The sequence below is a fragment of the Gobio gobio genome (assembly GCF_949357685.1).
Source record: "Gobio gobio genome assembly, chromosome: 5".
NCBI classification, from domain to species: Eukaryota; Metazoa; Chordata; class Actinopteri; order Cypriniformes; family Gobionidae; genus Gobio; species Gobio gobio.
In genome coordinates, this window is record NC_137101.1 from 25,536,153 (window position 1) to 25,554,643 (window position 18,491).

Here is an 18,491-nt window from a genome sequence, read left to right on the forward strand (position 1 = left end):
TTCCTGTTGGTATGCAGCCAGAGGCATTCTGGGTAAATCTAGAGGTGTCCTTGTGGCTAGCAAAAAACCATGTGTCAGATATCACACATTCGTAGTGACATATACCCACAAAAGCTCACTCTCGCATTCACACACAAAGTCGTATGCAAACACGCACAAAAGCGTCCGCCGTTGCGTTCTCGTGTGATGTCAACAGAGATTAAACTAGTTTATTATTTTCAAAGAGGAAAAAAAATTACGCAACAAAAAGCAAGTCTTTTTTTACACTAGTGATTATTAAATTTGTACAACCATTCAGTCTGCATTACATAAAGAAATAATTCTACATCTTTGTTTCTTTCGTATTTTTGGTACTCTGAATTATACATACAAATAACAAATACAGGAACTTTTTTCACAATGCATATAACCTGGGCCCAAAGAAGTCTTTCAGATGTCTGTGTGTGCGTGCGTGTGTGTCTGTGTGTGAGTGCGTGTGTGTGTGTGTGTGTGTGTGTATGTGTGTGGGAACACAAACCAATTGCCCAAGACCTATAACACATCCAGAAGAGTAGCTGGAAGTCTGCAAAACAGACCTGACTACAAGTTTTAATGCATTACACACCCTTTCCTTTCTACTTTTCTTCTCCCTACTTCTCGTCTCCTACTTTTTTCATCATTCGGATAGAAATCGTGGCCACGTCGCCACGCCGTTCCATCTTCCAAGGTTTAAGTCGTACCCTTCTTATCGTTAGCTGCCCACGGGCATTTCCTGTCCTCGCCTTTTTTCATTTTGCTCTTTAAAAAGTCTTCATTAAATGTATTTCAGACATTTTATTTTTACAAATATATGCAGAGTTCATCTCCTGTTGTCATTCACAGCTCGATTCCTCATGTCTCACGGGGAGGGGGGGGGGTGAAGAATAGGAGATGCGTAGAAGAAGAAAAGGAGCAGGTTTGGGAATTAGAGAAGCTTATTTTAAAGTCTCGTAATGGTTGTGCCTTGATGCCCACAGGAAAGATGGCATTTGTACACAAATGAAGGTTGACATCAGCGCGAGGCTTCATGATTGGAGGTGCGATGAAGAAAGTTATTGTCTTTTCTCTTTCATTCTCACTGTCTCTCCCTCATAATGCGGGGTAGGGGGGGTTTAAGCAGGGCATACCGAAGTAGAGAAGGGGTCTCGAGGGGGGGTCATGTGAGAGAGCTGGTTCAAGGTCGGAGGGTTGCGGCGGGTGACAGGCTTCAAGGTTAACGGTGCTTTGAGACGTCCACCGTGAGGAGATTAGGCGGTCGGAGGTAGCAGGGTGCTCTAGCCCATCGCCGTCACCATACTGGAGGGGTGGTGGGGGGCGAAGGACAAGCTGGAAGAGGGGTGCATGGGGGTGGGCGTGGTCAACATGTGGCCGGAGTGCGAGAAGGGAGGGAACGAGGTCATGTGACGCGACAGGGCGGCTGGGCTGAAGGAATGGTTCTTTTCCATCAAGTTTTTGGAGAAATCGTCCATGCTATCATGGGACTTTTTGCTCTTCTTGGACTTGCTGGACATCTTCCTGTTCCGGGTCTGGATGCCCTCCTTCTTCATGGTGAGTGGTCGGTTGATCTGCGAGGAGAGAGACGACAGATTTTAGTAATGGCCACGGGACCGTCCCGCTTACATAAGACAGGAGCATAATGGAAAAATGTCCACATTATTTAGATTTTCATAACACATCCAGAGGAACACTTTATTGCAAAGAGATCGGTCCTCCATATTTCTGAAGACCTAAATCCATTTATGTTTCTTTCAAGTATTAACTTAATCTCAGATGTTTCTCCTAAAAATTCCTAATGAGAAATAAAAATAGACACAAAGGACGCAGTTGTTGATATATGGTCAAATTAATGTGGATAGCATAGCTCTTGGAATAAGGAGTTCATAATGAAATTTCGGACTTTTGATGATATCTTAGACTTTGGTATCGGAGCACAGTTTGAGTCATTTCAAGAAACATCTGAGAAGTCAACCGCGTGTAGTTCCAAGCCTGTTTGACTTTTTTTTTTCTTCTTCATGTCCATACAATGAAAGTCAAAGGAGTCCGATGTTGTTTTGGACTCGTTGACATCCATTTTATGGACAAATACAGTAAAAGCGTTCTTTAAATTATTTTAATTTGTGGTCCACAGAAGAAAGAAACTCATACAGGTTTGAAACGAGTAACTAATGACAGAATATTCATTTTTTTGGGGTGACTTATCCCTTTAAGCAAAAGTAATATTCTCTCCATCTAATCTCTGTAATTGCTGTCTTGAAGAAACAATTGAGATATTAAACAGATCTCGTTTACAATTTCTCCTTCCTACGGGCAAGTTGGAAGCTGACACCTCTTTTAAATCGCGGTTTCTGGGATTAGGATTTGGTTAAACAATAAGGGTCACTTTACACACTCATCGTGAGACCCTTTAATGCTTTATTGAGTCCAAGCATGTTCTGATGGTATGTAATAGAGCTTCATTATAACACAGATATGCCGGTGTCTTTGTTCGAGCGAGCGTGTCTGTACATACGAGTGTGAGTGTCGGGTCATATCAGGACTAGGCTGGATTTAGCCTCTGGTTCCCTGACGTTAGGCATGGACGGTGCCGGTCTTGCCAAAGAGAGAAACCCCAGACTCTGGCCAGCCAGGTTCAAGCGCAGTAGCACTGCCACAACCGTCTGCCAAAGCCTGCCACTTTCACCCCAGAACTGGACTGTTTCTTTCTCTCTCTCTCTGTCTCAAAACACTCTAGAAGCTTTGTACAAGAGCTGTTAAGTGATACTAAGAAGTATTTGTTTATGATGTTAATGAATTTGATTGTTTTTGAGACTTAATACACCGTGAACTTTCTACCATTATTTCACCATTTGATTTAGAAAAGATTGATACATTTTGAGTAAATGTTGTATATGTTGAATCTAATCATTCACTTCAGCAATGTACTAATTTGTTAAAAACGAACTGGATTATATCAAATATATATCTGCAAAAAAATTCAGCCACACTGTACTCTAAATATCTGCATTGACGTCTGTTATCGGAAAACCCATATTGGCCAACCACTAGTGTAAATGTGAGTGTGCCAGTGTGTGCGTATGTGTGTGAACTCACACCCCAAAGCGAAACTGTTAATTTAAAACATCTCCATTGGGCATCACAGAAAACACATGCTTATAGCTGTCGGCTATTAAAACCACTCTTATACATTGTTCAGTTATGCTTTTTTTGGGCTTAAAATGACCACAGAAAGAAATTGAGAAGGAAATGGGGCAGAAGTCTAACCCCAGACTGACAGACATACAAATACAATCACAAATCAGTTCTTATGACAAACCCCTGTCGGCTCAATGAGAGATGGGAGTGGTTGTGATAATGCAAACATGCGAGTTTAGTGAAGAACACTCCGCTTAATTTAGCAGGCAAAATCTGGAATTCGATTCAAAGCAGGCCGGCCTTAACAGAAAATACGACATCCCAAAACAAACTATTTTTCCAATTACCCAAACTCTTGGATGTTTAATACGGTAATACATGTTATTTGTTTCCCTGATAAGCTAGGTCAAGTTTAGGGGATTTTTTTCTCGAATTCTTACGAAACAGTCAAAACCAACATGGCAAAATGATTTAAAAGGGAGCTTTTGCGTGACTAGTAGGGGAGTGTAACAGGAGCGTGGGGCCTCAAAGTGTGATGATACAGGATACCAGAGCTGATTAGGTAGAATGAAAATGTTCCCCGGCATATGTTTGACATAGAAATACCAGCAACTGAAGTGTAATTCAATAGTACAACGGTACTAGCAGTTTATCTCCAACATAATAGCAAAAAAATAAATAATAATATGAGGAAGAACGAAACAAATCTCAGTGGGTAATTGACTCAAAAGTCCTGAAACCATTGGGGAACGTTTAAAAAACGTTTAGAATGGGTTAAGATGTCCCTGGGGTTTGTAAATCGCAATACTATAGAAGGGCCAATCAGACAGGCCTAGGGAAAAAAGCTACTTTTTCAATGGAAAGATAAAAATTAAACGGGTGTGATTGATTAACATAAATCCGTAGTCAATTTTGAGTAGTCAATGCATGAGCCTTTCACTTCTCACAATGTTGTGAATGTTGTGAAAGAAAGAAAGAAAGAAAGAAAGAAAGAAAAAAAGAGAGAAAGAAAGAAAGAAAGAAAGAAAGAAAGAAAGAAAGAAAGAAAGAAAGAAAGAAAGAAAGAAAGAAAGAAAGAAAGAAAGAAAGAAAGAAAGAAAGAAAGAAAGAAAGAAAGAAAGAAAGAAAGAAAGAAAGAAAGAAAGAAATGGCATGACATGAAAGGTGCCATCATGCAAAGAGAAGATAGAAAATATCTTACTAGATAAGTGTAAGACAGCTATGGAGCTTACATTGTGTAATTTGTAATAGAGGCCGCAGGCATTGCAGACGGGATCGCCGTTCGCATTTCTCCTCCACAGTGTCGTCGTGGTCGTTTGACAGTTTGCGCATGAGGTCCCTGCTCGTCTGGCAGCAGACTGATGGACAGACACAAAGAGAGAGAATCACGGTTATTACACTTATAATATAATAACTTAAGATGATGATTACATTCCTACAGTGCTAATGGCCCCCAACCCTCCTGTTTCCTGAGCTTGCAAATGGTTTTAAGCGATGCAGAACTATGTGAGAGGAAAAGAGATCTCCATAACACTGGTGCCTTAAACTCTCGGGTAAAAATAGTGCCTTGCACACATGCCCTCTCAAACCTAAATATTTACAGAGGACATGAAAGCGCTGGTTTAAATAGTGCCCATTAAAGCTGATGACATTTTCCCGTTAAATGATGGAGAAACAGCGGCTCTGCATGAAATGGATCCACGTTTAAACATCACCCTTCAGTTAGATATTAGCCATCTTTATTCACATCAATATGCTGCACTAAAATAGCTTGCTCTAAATTAACATGCATTGATTAAAAGCAGTTAGAATTATTAATTATAAGCAGTTACTGACATAATCAATTATCATAAGTAAAACAAACAAAAAAATAAAACAATGGGGGGAAAGGAAAACTCAAAAGAAATGCAATGAATTTGTAGGGATCAGCAACATATTTTGAAATTGACTGGGGAGGGGGAACAAAGCATATGCGTTTAGGGTTAATACAGAAATGCTGAAGTAATGACAAATGATTCATTAATGCGTCGTTTAATTCAATTTCACTTAATAATTGATTGGCGTTGTCGAAGCGTCATAATAGGCGACGGTAGTGTCAAATGCTGCTTATTGTGATTGGCTGTTGTTGCTTTTCTTCGATCGGACTCGCTTGAGAATGATAAAACACAGCTAAATCGTATTTCCAAATGAATTAAATTCAAATAAATTAGGCTTGTTTTATTTATCCTGTTTTATTCCTCTTCATGCTATTATTTTCCTTAGTAGCCTATTTGGGCTCAGTGAAGATCAATCTGAAGTCGTGACTCCATGTCTGCGCGTTCTCGCCCGTATGTTTAGACTACGGGAGCGAGCGCTGTTGTTCGAGGAGTTTTATCTGCAGCGCTCAGATATCCGCCAGTCTTTTCCTGGGAAGTCGGCTTTTCACATTAGAGAGGGAGAGAAGGCCAATGCCAAAATAGCAGCGCTCGGACTATTTCTCTGCGCCTCAAGAGCCTCGGCTCTATCCAAAGCCCGAAGAGAGACGTGTCTGCTGCTGCCAGGCCATTGAAAACGCAGAGTTTTCTCTCTCTCGCTCATTTATTAAATCCCTGTGAAACAGTGTCCCTGATGAATGGCGTATTGTCAGAATTGAACCTAATTTCTGCAGACATATTTGACCTGTTCGAGCTTATCGCCTCCTACGCGTAGCTACTCATTTGAGATAAGCGCTCGTTTCACTACACTTTTAAGTCTCTCTGTGACAAATTTCGTTATGCTGACAAGTAGAAACAGTGTCAGCAATATTTGTGATAAAATAAAATTGGTTGGGGATTTGTGTCGAGCGGGGGTGGGGGGAATAAAAATAAATAAATAAATAAATAAATAAATAATAAATAAATAAATAAATAAATAACCAAGAAAAAGAAAAAATCATTATTATTATTGATGATAATAATAATAATAATAATAATAATAATAATAATAATAATAATAATAATAACTGCTATTGCTTAATCTAAAAGAAACGAGACCTGCGCTTGGCGAGTCAATTTCTTGCAGCTAACACTTCTTCCTGGGTAGAGAAAGAGAAAGACAGAAGTGTCATTAATACACTGCTATAGAGCAACATACCAGCCTCCGCTTGGGCTTGATGAGGGGTCGGTTCTGTCCGTTCATCTTGTGGTATAGTCCGCAGGCGTTACACAAATAGTGACCGGTGCCATCCCTCCGCCACAGAGGAGTCGAGGTGGCCCCGCAGTTAACACATTCTCTACCCTCTGCCAACAGAGACACACACACGCATGCACAACTGATTTTTTAGAACCACTAAAACACACTTCCATGCACAAGCACAACTACACAATCTTAGGCCATGCCACTAGTGAGCATACTAAACACCAGTGGCCATGATTTGTTAAAAACAGAATATTATTAAACATCATTTTACCCATAATACACACAAAATAATTACCAATAATTGTATTCATATTACACATTCATTATTTTTCATATCAAAATACACACACAGGCTCAAAATTCGCATTGATATAAAATGAACATGGAAATGCATTAATAACTCATTGTTATTATTATTAATGCATTACCAAATAAAACATTATCTAATATGACATCACTGAGCTTAACTTCTCAATCGTCAAATATGACATCATCTGATAAGATCTACAAATAACTTAGCGGTTCAAAGTAGGCAATGCTGTGAAAAAAATGTATTCAGAGATCTTCAGAAATGTTTATCAAACGTATCATGCTCGCGTTGAAAATACTGCATCATTCATTATAGGGAATCGCAAATGTAGCCTATATTCTAGCTGGATAAAGACTCAATTTCCAAAGAAACAACCTCCCGGTTCATTAAACCACGTGACTAGGAATAATTATTATGATATGTTAAAAAGTAGATTTTAGGCTATATGGCTGAAATCGTGTTAAATAGATTCGGTAGCAGTAAGTGGACGCGTCGGTCTAATTAACTCATTGTGTAACCTGCTCTCTTTACGTAATTAAAACACCGTAGCGTTTGATTGGCATTCTTTCCGTTTGACTGACAGGTGAAGGGCGCGCGCTTCACATGTTCAGTGACCCACGCCTCCGGTCGCTCCGCTGAAACGAAAAACAACCTAGCCGTGCACCCCCCCACCCCTCCCTGCACCCAGCAGCATTTCTGCCCTCATTTTGCTCTACAAACTGCCCCAAACCCACAAAGCTCGCGAGCACATTACCACAGATAGTGACACACGTAATAACAGAGTGCTTTGCTGCATCTATAAAGGAGCGAGCTACACATGTTTTGCTTCAAAAACAAAACCTAAAAAGAACAATACTTGTGTGTGTGTGCTACTCACATGCTGTGCAAAATACTTATTTACACAATCATTTAATTAATAATCTGTAGGCTATCTAAAATGTAGAAACTTAAATAAAAAATAGTAACGCACAAGTTAAATTAGCCTATAAAAGAGCTGAATAGATATGTATGTATCATAGAAATCAATCGCTATAAAATGGGAGCAGCTAATCGCATTCAAAAAGCTGGTTGACCTTTTGAAATCATTTTCTCTGTGTGTTTGGATAACACTCTGTCTGTGCATGTCGGCCGTGCATTGCGCCAGCTCATTCGTTATTCCGAGCGATCCGCGGCGCATCCGGACTCTATCAAAGTTTCTGCGCAAAGTAAACAATGCAACTGTCGCGTGCAGCAGTCTGAAAATAATTGGATTAGCTTAAACATATAAACGCGAGAGAGATGGGGCCGTGCACTGCGAGGCACAAGAGGAGCAAGAGATGAGACACACACTCACACACACACACACACACACACACACATAACATCTACATCCGGAAAACCCTAGCGCTCCGTTTTAAATGTGCATATGCTGAGCGACGTTTAATAAATCAGGGAAGCTAATTCCGCTTTGTAGCCAGACGACATTAGATATAATATTCTCCAAAGCGGAATATAATAATGGAATAGTGTAAGGCGGGCGTGTTAACAACTCTTTCATTTATGTGAAAGAGAAAGTCTGTTGCGCATTGATTATTTTAAATTGATACCACAATAAAAATATCATAAATTAATTAGGCGAACAGGATTCTAAACTAGCTCAAAATAATAATAATAATAATAATAATAATAATAATAATAATATAAATTCCATATTCATTTAAATATAAAACGTTGTCTTATTTATCATAAATCACGTCAGATTTAAAGAGTGGAGCCATTGGTGCTTTTTGAACAAGGGATGTGGACTGTGCCCAAATTTGATAGCCAAGCCTTGGCACAGACAAAAAATAAATATCCAGAACCAAATCAATAGTCTGGGAATTGATAACCTGGGAGGCTGTTTTTGAGGAAAACGAAAAGAATGGCAATTGCACAATAATAGATCTCATGGCTGAATGATCTGATTATGATTATGTTAGTAAAATCAAAGGGTAGTAAAGCGCACGCCTACCTGAACAGGACCTTGTTTTTGGTCTCGTTTTGGAACCATAACTAGAAGGGGACCCACCTATCAGGCTACTTGGTGGAAAGAGCCCCGGCCCGTAATCGGACACATAGGAAGGGTAAGTGGCGATGGGATGGTGCGCGGAGGACGCGCCCGCTCCGATAGAGGCCATGCTCCGACTATGAGCCGAATCCAGCTTCATGCTTTCGGCCAGAGACACCTGGTACTTAATGCACTCTTTGTCCTCCTGCCGTACGGATGAGCCCGAGCCTGACGTGGAAATTGAGGGGTCAGGGGACACATCTTTGGGTGGAGTGGGGGGAAAGGTGAAGAGGTGTGGGCTGGGGTGGCCAGCGGACAGCGAGGAGGAGGAGGCTGGGGGGTAGACGGACAGAGGCCCAGGGGAACTGTGATGTATGGAGGTTTTGGGGAAAGGCCCGAGGTTCCAGGGGGAGGTACTGTGGTGAGAGCCGATAGGTTTACTTCCATCGAGCCAAGGAAGAGAGCCGTGCAGCAAGGATGGGCGACACACCTGACTACCTGCGGAAACAAAAGACAAGCCTGCTGTTAGGACAGGACGAGGTGGGGCTGTGGGATTCGTCACATTAAGATAACATGTGTTTTGGAAACACAATTCATTTCTGTATTTAATAAATATTTGCAAAGCCAACACAAAAACACGGTCAACGTAAATATTTGTACAAGTACATATTTTTACGTTCACACCTATCTTTTATTTTTAGGCGTTGAAACCTTTTTTAGGCAAAGGCATTTTATTGCATAAAAGAACTAGTGCAAGTTGACTAAATGACTAAACAGTGAAACTGCACGTAAAGGCCTACATTACTCTCAGAGGCTTTCGATGGCGCTGAGAAGGGTCCCAATTAACATCCCTCACGAGTTTCGCACTTTCAAACGACTTTCGATATCGTACCCACCAGTATCTACTGATGATGCACGGATTTGGAAATGTTTGATATGTTTAGAGATAGGGCAATGCAATCGAGAAAAAAGGTCACGCTTTCCCCCATTCCGCTCAGGAAGTCATGTCAATAAATTAATGCATTTTTTCTTCCGCTCTAAAATTCAAGTAGCCTACATTGCGAGAAAATGCACTTCATGATTTAAAGACTGATTAAAAAAATAATAATAATTCAATTAAATTCCAATAAGCTAGTGCTAATATAAATATTCACCTAAATATAGCTAGATTATAACATATTTTTACCAACACAGCCTAATATATATCAACTGTTTGATCACATGTTAATTCAATTAAAGGATTTCTCAAATTAACGGAATACATTGCATTATATAATATCACACAATTATTGTATAACCTAAAATGTAAAATAACCATAGAATACTAGAAAGATGTGAAACCAGTGACACACCACTTCAGGTAAGCCACACGCAAACAGTCATCTGAATTTTTAGTGCAATCCTAAGCAGTTTCTGTCATACATTTTATTAATTCAGAGTTAGAGCATAGAATAATAAGGTGAAAATAACTCATAATAAAATTAGGACTCGTTTCGTATAGCCTAGCCTACTTACTGTGAGGTGGCGGAGGGTACCTCTGCACGGCCCGAACCGAGTTCCCGTAGTACGGGTGGTTGCTCTGTCCGTCGATATTAAACAATACATCCACATCTTCCGCGAGGGGATACTGCGACGGGTCCATGTAGGAGTGCCCCAGTCCTGGGTGGTGTGTCTCGGGATGCTGGCCGTTAATGACCGGGTGATGATGGGTCATCCAACGGGGTTGCTCCGGACTTACTTCCATCGTTTTCTTTTTCTTTTTTTAGCAAACGTTCATACAGTCACCGATACACACAACACGAAAGTTCAAAAATGTCCAAACTCCTCCTTTGTTTAATCCACTGGTTCGATTTTTTATTTTTTTACTTCCGATCACCTGAAATTGAACAAGACAATTTGTTTTACAAAGTCCACCCGTTCGTTTGTGTTCTTTCTGTCATTGGCAAATCGTCAGAAGCTCGTATAAACTGGATCCGTCCGTTCAATAAACGCGCATTAACTTCTGAAAGTCAAATGCATTTATACTATTGTTGGTCATAAGTCCGCGTACGCATCCAAACGCGCGTCAAGTTCCGCAAGTTTTTCAGTTGCGCTGCGTAGACTCAACAAGTGAGCTTGACGGTTCAGGCCGAGCCGGGTCGATCTGGATAAGTTTTCTGCCTTATGACTGAACACAAGTTTGATCAAATCTGTGTTTATGCGCAGTAGTAACTCTCTTCCCTCTTACTCTATTTCCATCCCTCCCTCTATCTCTCTCTCTCGCTCTCTCTCTCTCTAGTGCTCACTCCCTCTGTCTCTGAATGCACTGCTCTCTCTGTGTTTTTTTACAGTGAAGGCATTCTTTCAGGATGGCGCCAGTCAGCTCAATGCTCGCAGACAGCTGTGGCGCGACGCAACTTAAGGAGGGTCTGTGGTGTCATCAGCAGGGGCGGGGCCCAACAGCCTGGACTAATTGAATAAAGTGGGCCAGGGAACGATGACCAGGAGCTGCGCCCAATTCTGCTTCCCATTCATATACATGGAGTATTTTAATTTTTTTGAGTGGACGTCTGAACGTGTAGATGTTAAACACACTACAGATAAAAACACAAGCACGATAAAATGCATTTTAGGTTATGAAATTAATATTTAGGCTTGGTTTAAAAAAAATCATAAATAAAAATTGGTTCATAAATGTGACCCTGGACCACAAAACCAGTCATAAGTAGCAAAGTATATTTGTGGCAATAGCCAACAATACATTGTATGTGTCAAAATTATCGCCAAAATCATTAGGACATTAAGAAGCCTAAAGATCATGTTCCATGAAGATATTTTGTAAATTTCTACCGTAAATATAAAAAAATTGTATTATTATTAGTAATATGCGTTGCTAAGGACTTCATTTGGACAACTTTAAAGACGATTTTCTCAATATTTAGATTTTTTTTCACCCTCAGATTCCAGATTTTGAAATAGTTGTATCTCTGACAACTATTGTACTATAGGCTACTAATAAACCATACATCAATGGAAAGAATATTTATTTCAATTTCAAATAATGTATTATGACTGGTAAAGACCCTTATGACTGGTTTTGTGATCCATGGTCACAAATAAAAAAGGTAAAACATCTCTCAGAAAAAAAGGTACAAAAGCTGTCCCTGGGGTGGTAAGCTATATACCCTTTCAAAAGGTAGGCTACACCTTTGTACCCAAATAGTCAATTTTAATAACTAAATGGTATATTGGATTTTGTTTGAAAGGATATAGTCCAATTGACAGCTTTTATATCATTTGTTCTGAGAGTGTAGGATAAAAGCATATAAAGTATAAGAATATAAATCAGGACCATGGCAGCGTCTGAACTAGAAACATAAACATGTCTTCTCAATCTCTCCCAACATTATTTCTTAAACTGATTTTTTTGGGAAGTATTTATTAAGGTTGCTTCGATGCATAACAATAAATACAAATAGAAATACGGAACTATCAACATGTCCTAAAGGGAACCATCGTTCCTGCTGTGGCCTGCTGTCTTTTGGGTCTATATGACTGTGTGTGTTATCAGTGGCAGCTTCTGTGGAGTGTATTCTCTTTTAAACTGTGACAGTGCGTCCTCTCGCGGTGACAAGCACGTTTTTCTAATGGTTCCCTATATGAGTGTTCAAAAGAGGCTCTTAAACCCTGACTGCGACATAGTCCTTTCTCTCTTCCCGCACTTTAAACACAGGCTTTCCCCGGCTGCTGAAGTCTTGTGTTCTTTAGGGTATTCCTTGAAGGACACCAACCGAACGACTGCATCATTATTCATTTAAGAGGCCATTACATGTAACGCGATGCAAATACATTAGCGTTTCAGAATGCGCGGTTAAAACTTTAACCTTAATATGTGAACGTATTTATTCTGACAGATGCCACATTAGGGAGCAGTCAGGTAGATTATTCGCTTTTACTGTACTGTAATAAGGGGGCTTGGCCCTTAGGGTGATACTATTTTGTCTGTAATGCTCCGGGTTGGCCGACCCGTCCCCACGGATTGACAAAATGTAATTGGGCTGCTCGTTTGATGCTCCGTAATGCGCTGAGATGATGGCCAGCCCTGCCGACGCCGCTGGACGTGACGTCAGTAAACAGGCAGGAAATATACTCTACGCATTGGAGGTAAAATATGTGCTCTGCAAGCTTGTGTTTCTCTCGCGATAGTAGCCTACTAATTTCTAGGTGTCCAGAAAACGATAAATCCATGTGCTACTCAAATAATGCGTTTTCAAATGAAAAATAAAGCGAGTAATACATTCTATTTTATATAATAAAATATAGGCTACAATAATTTCAATTCCTTAAGCTTAAAAAAACAACATATTTGAAGAAAAACTGATTGAAAATGCTTATTCAGGAAATGTGCATTTTCTCTCCCTCCCGAACGAAGAGGAAAGCCTCTTCTTTCGCTAGTAAAGATCGAAGTTGGATGGAAAGTGTTGCACTGGCTCACTGTCATTGTCGAGCTGTCAGCGGACGCGTGTAATGATCCGCGCGAGCTATTATCCCGCGCGCGAGCGTACATTAGAGGTACTCGAAGGCAACACGCGACGGTAAAAGTGAAATCCTGATTATGTGTTTTGTTTCTTGACTGAATGTCTTAAGCTTAGTGCGCGGGACATGGATGGAAGCCGTTCCGAACGCTACATACACGATGTGTCAGAGTTTGGGAAGTATTCGAGGCGCCCTCACAAGAAAATGTTGCCATTTATCATACTTCGGGCTGTCAAAACAAAATATGGAGTACAATCCCATTATACAGCTGTAACGTGTTACACAAGGGAAAGAGAGAGAAAAAAAATTGGCTAAATAATAAATAAAAAAAATCTATATGCTAGCCTACACAGGCTATATATTATATATAGCCTAGGTTAGCCTGCCTATATAAAATCATATAGATAACTAAATGTGAAACACACACATACATTGTTTATATATATATATATATATATATATATATATATATATATATATATATATACAAATATATATATATATATATATATATATATATATATATATATATATATATATATATATATATATATATATATATATATATATATATATATATATATATATATATATATATATATATATCAGACCCATTCTTTTTAGCTCGGGCCACCATCAGGCTGATTCATTGACGGCACAGTAAATCGGTGGTAGACAACGATACTGGGTCAGGTTGAAGATTGGGTAGATAATTTGTGAATGATTATGTCAGGCAAGGCAGATTAAAATCAGAAGGCATCACACTTTTCACTGTGGGTGAGAACTTAAGACCCGGCCGTTTTATTTTAGTCTATCCTATAACAAGGGTTAGAAGATGTGCGCTGATAACACGCTTTGTTTTTATCGAGCACCATTTATAAACACATAAAAAGCCTTTTGTAATAATTTTGGTGAAGCGTGTTTCTGAACGGCCGTGTAGATAATAAAATCCGAAAGCATGACAGTAGAAACCATCACAAACAACATGGTGCAAAATAATAATAATAATAAAACATGAAACTGCTTTTATTAGTAGGCTAGTAGCAGCAGCACTGTTGTTGTTATCCTTTTTTTGTGATATACAATTTAATTAGGCCTGTATAATAAACATAATCAAAACAACTGTCTTTTCTCATCCGCTTTCATTTTTGGTTGATCGTGGAGGCGAGTGCGATTGTTATCTTCTTTTTTGTTATACATAGGCTACACACACACACACACACACACACACACACACACACACACACACACACACACACACACACACACACACACACACACACACACACACACACACACACACACACACACACACACACACCATAGCCTATATATGTCCACAGACGTCACACACACATCATATATATATATATATATATATATATATATATATATATATATATATATATATATATATATATATATATATATATATATATATATATATATATATATATATATATATATATATATATATAATGTGTGCGTGTGTGTGTTTATATACCCTCCATATAGGCTATGCACACGTTAGGTTGTATGGGGATGAATCAGATTTTAACGCAAGCCTCCATGACGTCTGTGGCCAGTTGAAGATGAGGAGATTTGATGAAAGGGTCGGCCTAGCCTGCCCAGGTAAAGCTGTCCAAACAGAGCGGGGTGAACCAGAGGACACACACTTCACCCCAGCTACCGAATGATAAAGGCAGGGGAGGGGGGTTCAGTATAGCGAAACATGAGCGCTGCACTTGCAATATTCACGCATTTAAGGGCTTGTTCGTCACATTTATTTTTAAGCAACAAAACGTTTCTCCTCTCAGTTACCAGCTGTGGAAAATCACAAAGGAGCTTAACTGTAAAACGCAATTTGGGGGGGAAATATTGTGTTGGTATTTGTAATACCAGTGGGCTAATGTTATAAAACAACAACTATTATTGAAAACAATTTAAAATGAAAACATAACATAGGGTAATTAATAATAATAATAATGATGATAGATAAAGGATAACTCAAGCAGACTTTGTGACTCGTGTACTTCGTCTTTTCAAGAACGAACTTTCTTTCTGAATTCACATGCTGTGTGATGGTGGCCTATGTAGGTTATACAGCAAATTCTTAGAACCCAGTCGAGGAGGTGAAATTCTGATAGTCGTGTCATAATGAGAGTTTGACTTATTTCTAAGAACTACTGACAAAAAGGTGTGAGGGAAAATACGCGAGTGCAGGTTTTGTTTTTGATAATTTGCCGCATCTAAAGACAGTTTTCATTTGGTGCTGATAATGGCAAACTCGACATTATCTGCAACAGGCCAAACAATTAATTCGTTATTATTCGTTCCCATTAATCCATCTCCGATATATTAGCCTTCGAAATATTAATCCGTCTGTTCGTATAACATCACCCCTGCTTTGGGCCTAATATATTTATTTGATCTCCACTGGTGCTCTTTGGGACGTCGCATGTAACAACTTCATAAACAAAGAGGCGCAGCGCAGGAATATTGTCGTTCAAACAAAAGTGCATCTCTTCCTCTCGGTCGAGTGCTGATTTGAGGACATGGTTTCAGATCATTTCACTGTGCAGCTGAATGGAGTGGCCGGTCTCGTGCTATCAGGGAGAAACAGCTGTTTTACGCGCATTCAGCTCCAATCAATGGAAGCTGCTGCTCTCTACATGCAAATGCAAACCAAACGAGCTTGCGCCCATGAAAGACGGCCTATGATGTGCCTTAATGTCGCGTCCTCTTCTTTCTGTTTTCAATGCTCTTCAAACCAGCAACACAAATGCATCCTCTCTCTTTCTGCCTTCCTCTCTCTCTTTCTCCCTACACACACACACACACACACTGGAAGCGCAGTTTCAGCAAATCCACTTCTCTTTATGACCCATTGCGGGGCTAATCAGATCAATTTCACGGGTTAAGGGAAGCATACTTGCTCACACTCAGGTGGTAATAGATCATTAAAATCCTTCATCTAGAGGACGGTAGGCGGGAAAATGACTCTTAAAATACAAGGGCGTCCATAAAATCCCACCCCAATTGACGGAAAGTGGACGTGGGTGCTGGTGAAACGCATAGCCTATATATGTCGGGTGAAATGAATAAGCTCATGAGAGTTGTCATCTACACGTCTGAAATTGTTAAATGACTGTACCACCCTCATACAGAACAAAACAAGCATGAGTGTCGATGTGAAAAAAATATCAATTTATTAAACAGAGACAACCGCAACCCAATTGTAGCCTATCTTGCACCAAAAAACATGAAATGGAGGGACAAAGCATCAGAAGAACTGGCATGCATAACGCTATGGAAGCAAATCAATGTATTCGACAGTTTCTGGGAGCTAGGCTAATTGTAGAGAAGCTAGAAATTAGTTCAAATAATCGATGGAAAAATATCAATCCGAATATTTACTGACCTGCGGAATTGTGGTTGACGCGTGGTCAGGCGTTTTTTTTCTGATGGGCTTCAGATGTGAAGTGACACACAGATGGAAGTGCCGATGGCATTTACAGCAGGAGAGAGAAAAAACCTGGCTCCTTTTTTTTCTTCTAGCCTATACACACACTCATTCCGTCTCTCGCGCGCGCACGCACACACACACTTACCGTACTTACTGTACACCAAGCGCGAGCTCTTCCGGGTCGGTGCAGGCTGCGGAGTAAAAACACACACTTAATCTGAATGGGAGCGATCACACGCGTCCGTAATGAACCTTTTTAACAGAGAGAGAGAGAGGGGGACGTGGACGCACGGGCAGCGGAGAGGGAACAGGTACCGCCCGCGTGCGCTCGGTACGCCGCTTTTCTCCTTGAGCCGTAATAACGCAGTCCGTTAGATGCCAGACTGATGCTTTATAATGCATGAGATGACTGATAGCGCCTGACACGGTTTGACCATTTGAATTTCTTTTTCTTATTCATTAAACTCTTGCGTTAGCTATACATTTTTTATAATTATTTTTTAATACGATATTCGTTGAAATGAACCTGATATGATGTTTTCCATGTGTTTTATATAAAATACGCGGAAAGAAATAAAACACGCGGGTTAACATTTTTATCCAGGAGATAGGCTATTTTACTAGAAATATGATAGGTTTTGTGATTTATATAACATAAACTATTCTTCATAAAAGCAATTTAAAGCAGATGCTGAAGGCTACAGAATTATGATGCGTCTGTTTCGATAATTGCAGCCAATTCCTAAACAAAATATTTGGTAAATCCAGATGTGATTATCTATAGATTATCAGTAGGACCTAGGTTAAGATTTTTTGATTATCGCTCTTTCTGACATTTGACAATATTGAAATATTACAGTAAAATATAGATATGGACAAATAGGCTATTCTGTTGCAGGTTTGCAGTGGTAACTCACAGAATGTCTTAGCCTTTGAGAGGCCTTTGAGAACGTCAGAAATCAGAACACATGCAATGTAATCGCGGTTCAGTAACACTTCCTATTCGAAATACAACCATAGTGTTTTTCTTCGTGTGATGTGCTGATTGCAGATGACAAGCAGCTGTTTCGGGTAACACGCCCATTTATTGACGGAATGGCTTTCTGTTCTCTTCATGGGGGGGTTTGGTGGGGGGGGGGGGGGTCGATGATGTGCAACAAAGAGACAGAGAGTTACAGAAAAAAGAGATAGGACGGTGAAACGGAAATGACAAAGAGAAAGAAAGAAAGAAAGAAAGAAAGAAAGAAAGAAAGAAAGAAAGAAAGAAAGAAAGAAAGAAAGAAAGAAAGAAGACTTGTGTGTGTGAATTGCTCTCACGTTGCGTTGAGGCCAGTAAACTGATCACACCAATATCTGTCTTTGGAGAAGAAATTCAATTAAGGTCGTAAATTAAAGATAATTGACTGAAACGGCACTATAAACTTACAGCAACATCGAGCCAAAACGAGGCTCTTTAAAAAAATGAATTATTCAATGTTTCCAAAGCAAGAAGAAGATCCTCAAATGTTATGTATTTGATTTAATAATGGAATTAGGCTAAGGCACATCCAGAAGATAATGATTTGATAATCTGTCTCAGTCTTAAATAAAGTGCTTAGTAAAATAAACAGCACCCTAATATCTATGTAAAAATGTTTTTAATATGCGTCGATGATGAATGCGCATAGATGGAATAAAACAAAAAAAAAGTCAAATGAAGAAATATTGCACAGATAATTAGAACATATTATAAATATGATAAATACAGATTAACGTCAACGGCGGTTTTAAACATTTTTGAATTAATTAGTTCAATCTATTTCTTTTGAGAGCAAATTAATTTTCAAAATCAATTTGCTCTCCTTTCTTATTATCTTTTATCTCGAAAT

At 39.5% G+C, this 18,491-nt stretch overlaps 1 protein-coding gene across 5 annotated transcripts; it reads right to left on the bottom strand.

Moving 5' to 3' along the window:
* Positions 1-173: 173 nt before the first annotated feature.
* gata3 (GATA binding protein 3) lies at positions 174-16,894 on the bottom strand. 5 transcript variants are annotated; one of them, XM_079817232.1, is made up of 6 exons: positions 16,579-16,894; positions 10,158-10,518; positions 8,607-9,140; positions 6,262-6,407; positions 4,383-4,508; positions 174-1,583 (listed from the first exon to the last, which is right to left on the bottom strand). In XM_079817232.1, the coding sequence occupies exons 2-6, from the start codon at positions 10,384-10,386 to the stop codon at positions 1,293-1,295; spliced, it is 1,326 nt and encodes a 441-aa protein (XP_079673358.1). In that variant the 5' UTR covers positions 10,387-10,518; positions 16,579-16,894; the 3' UTR covers positions 174-1,292. The 5 variants fall into 5 exon arrangements, with proteins under 5 accessions (XP_079673358.1, XP_079673361.1, XP_079673360.1 ...); XM_079817235.1 differs by lacking the exon at positions 6,262-6,407 and adding an exon at positions 6,162-6,202 and having other exon boundaries at positions 16,579-16,852; XM_079817234.1 differs by having other exon boundaries at positions 8,664-9,140; positions 16,579-16,742.
* Between the last annotated feature and the right edge of the window lie 1,597 nt (positions 16,895-18,491).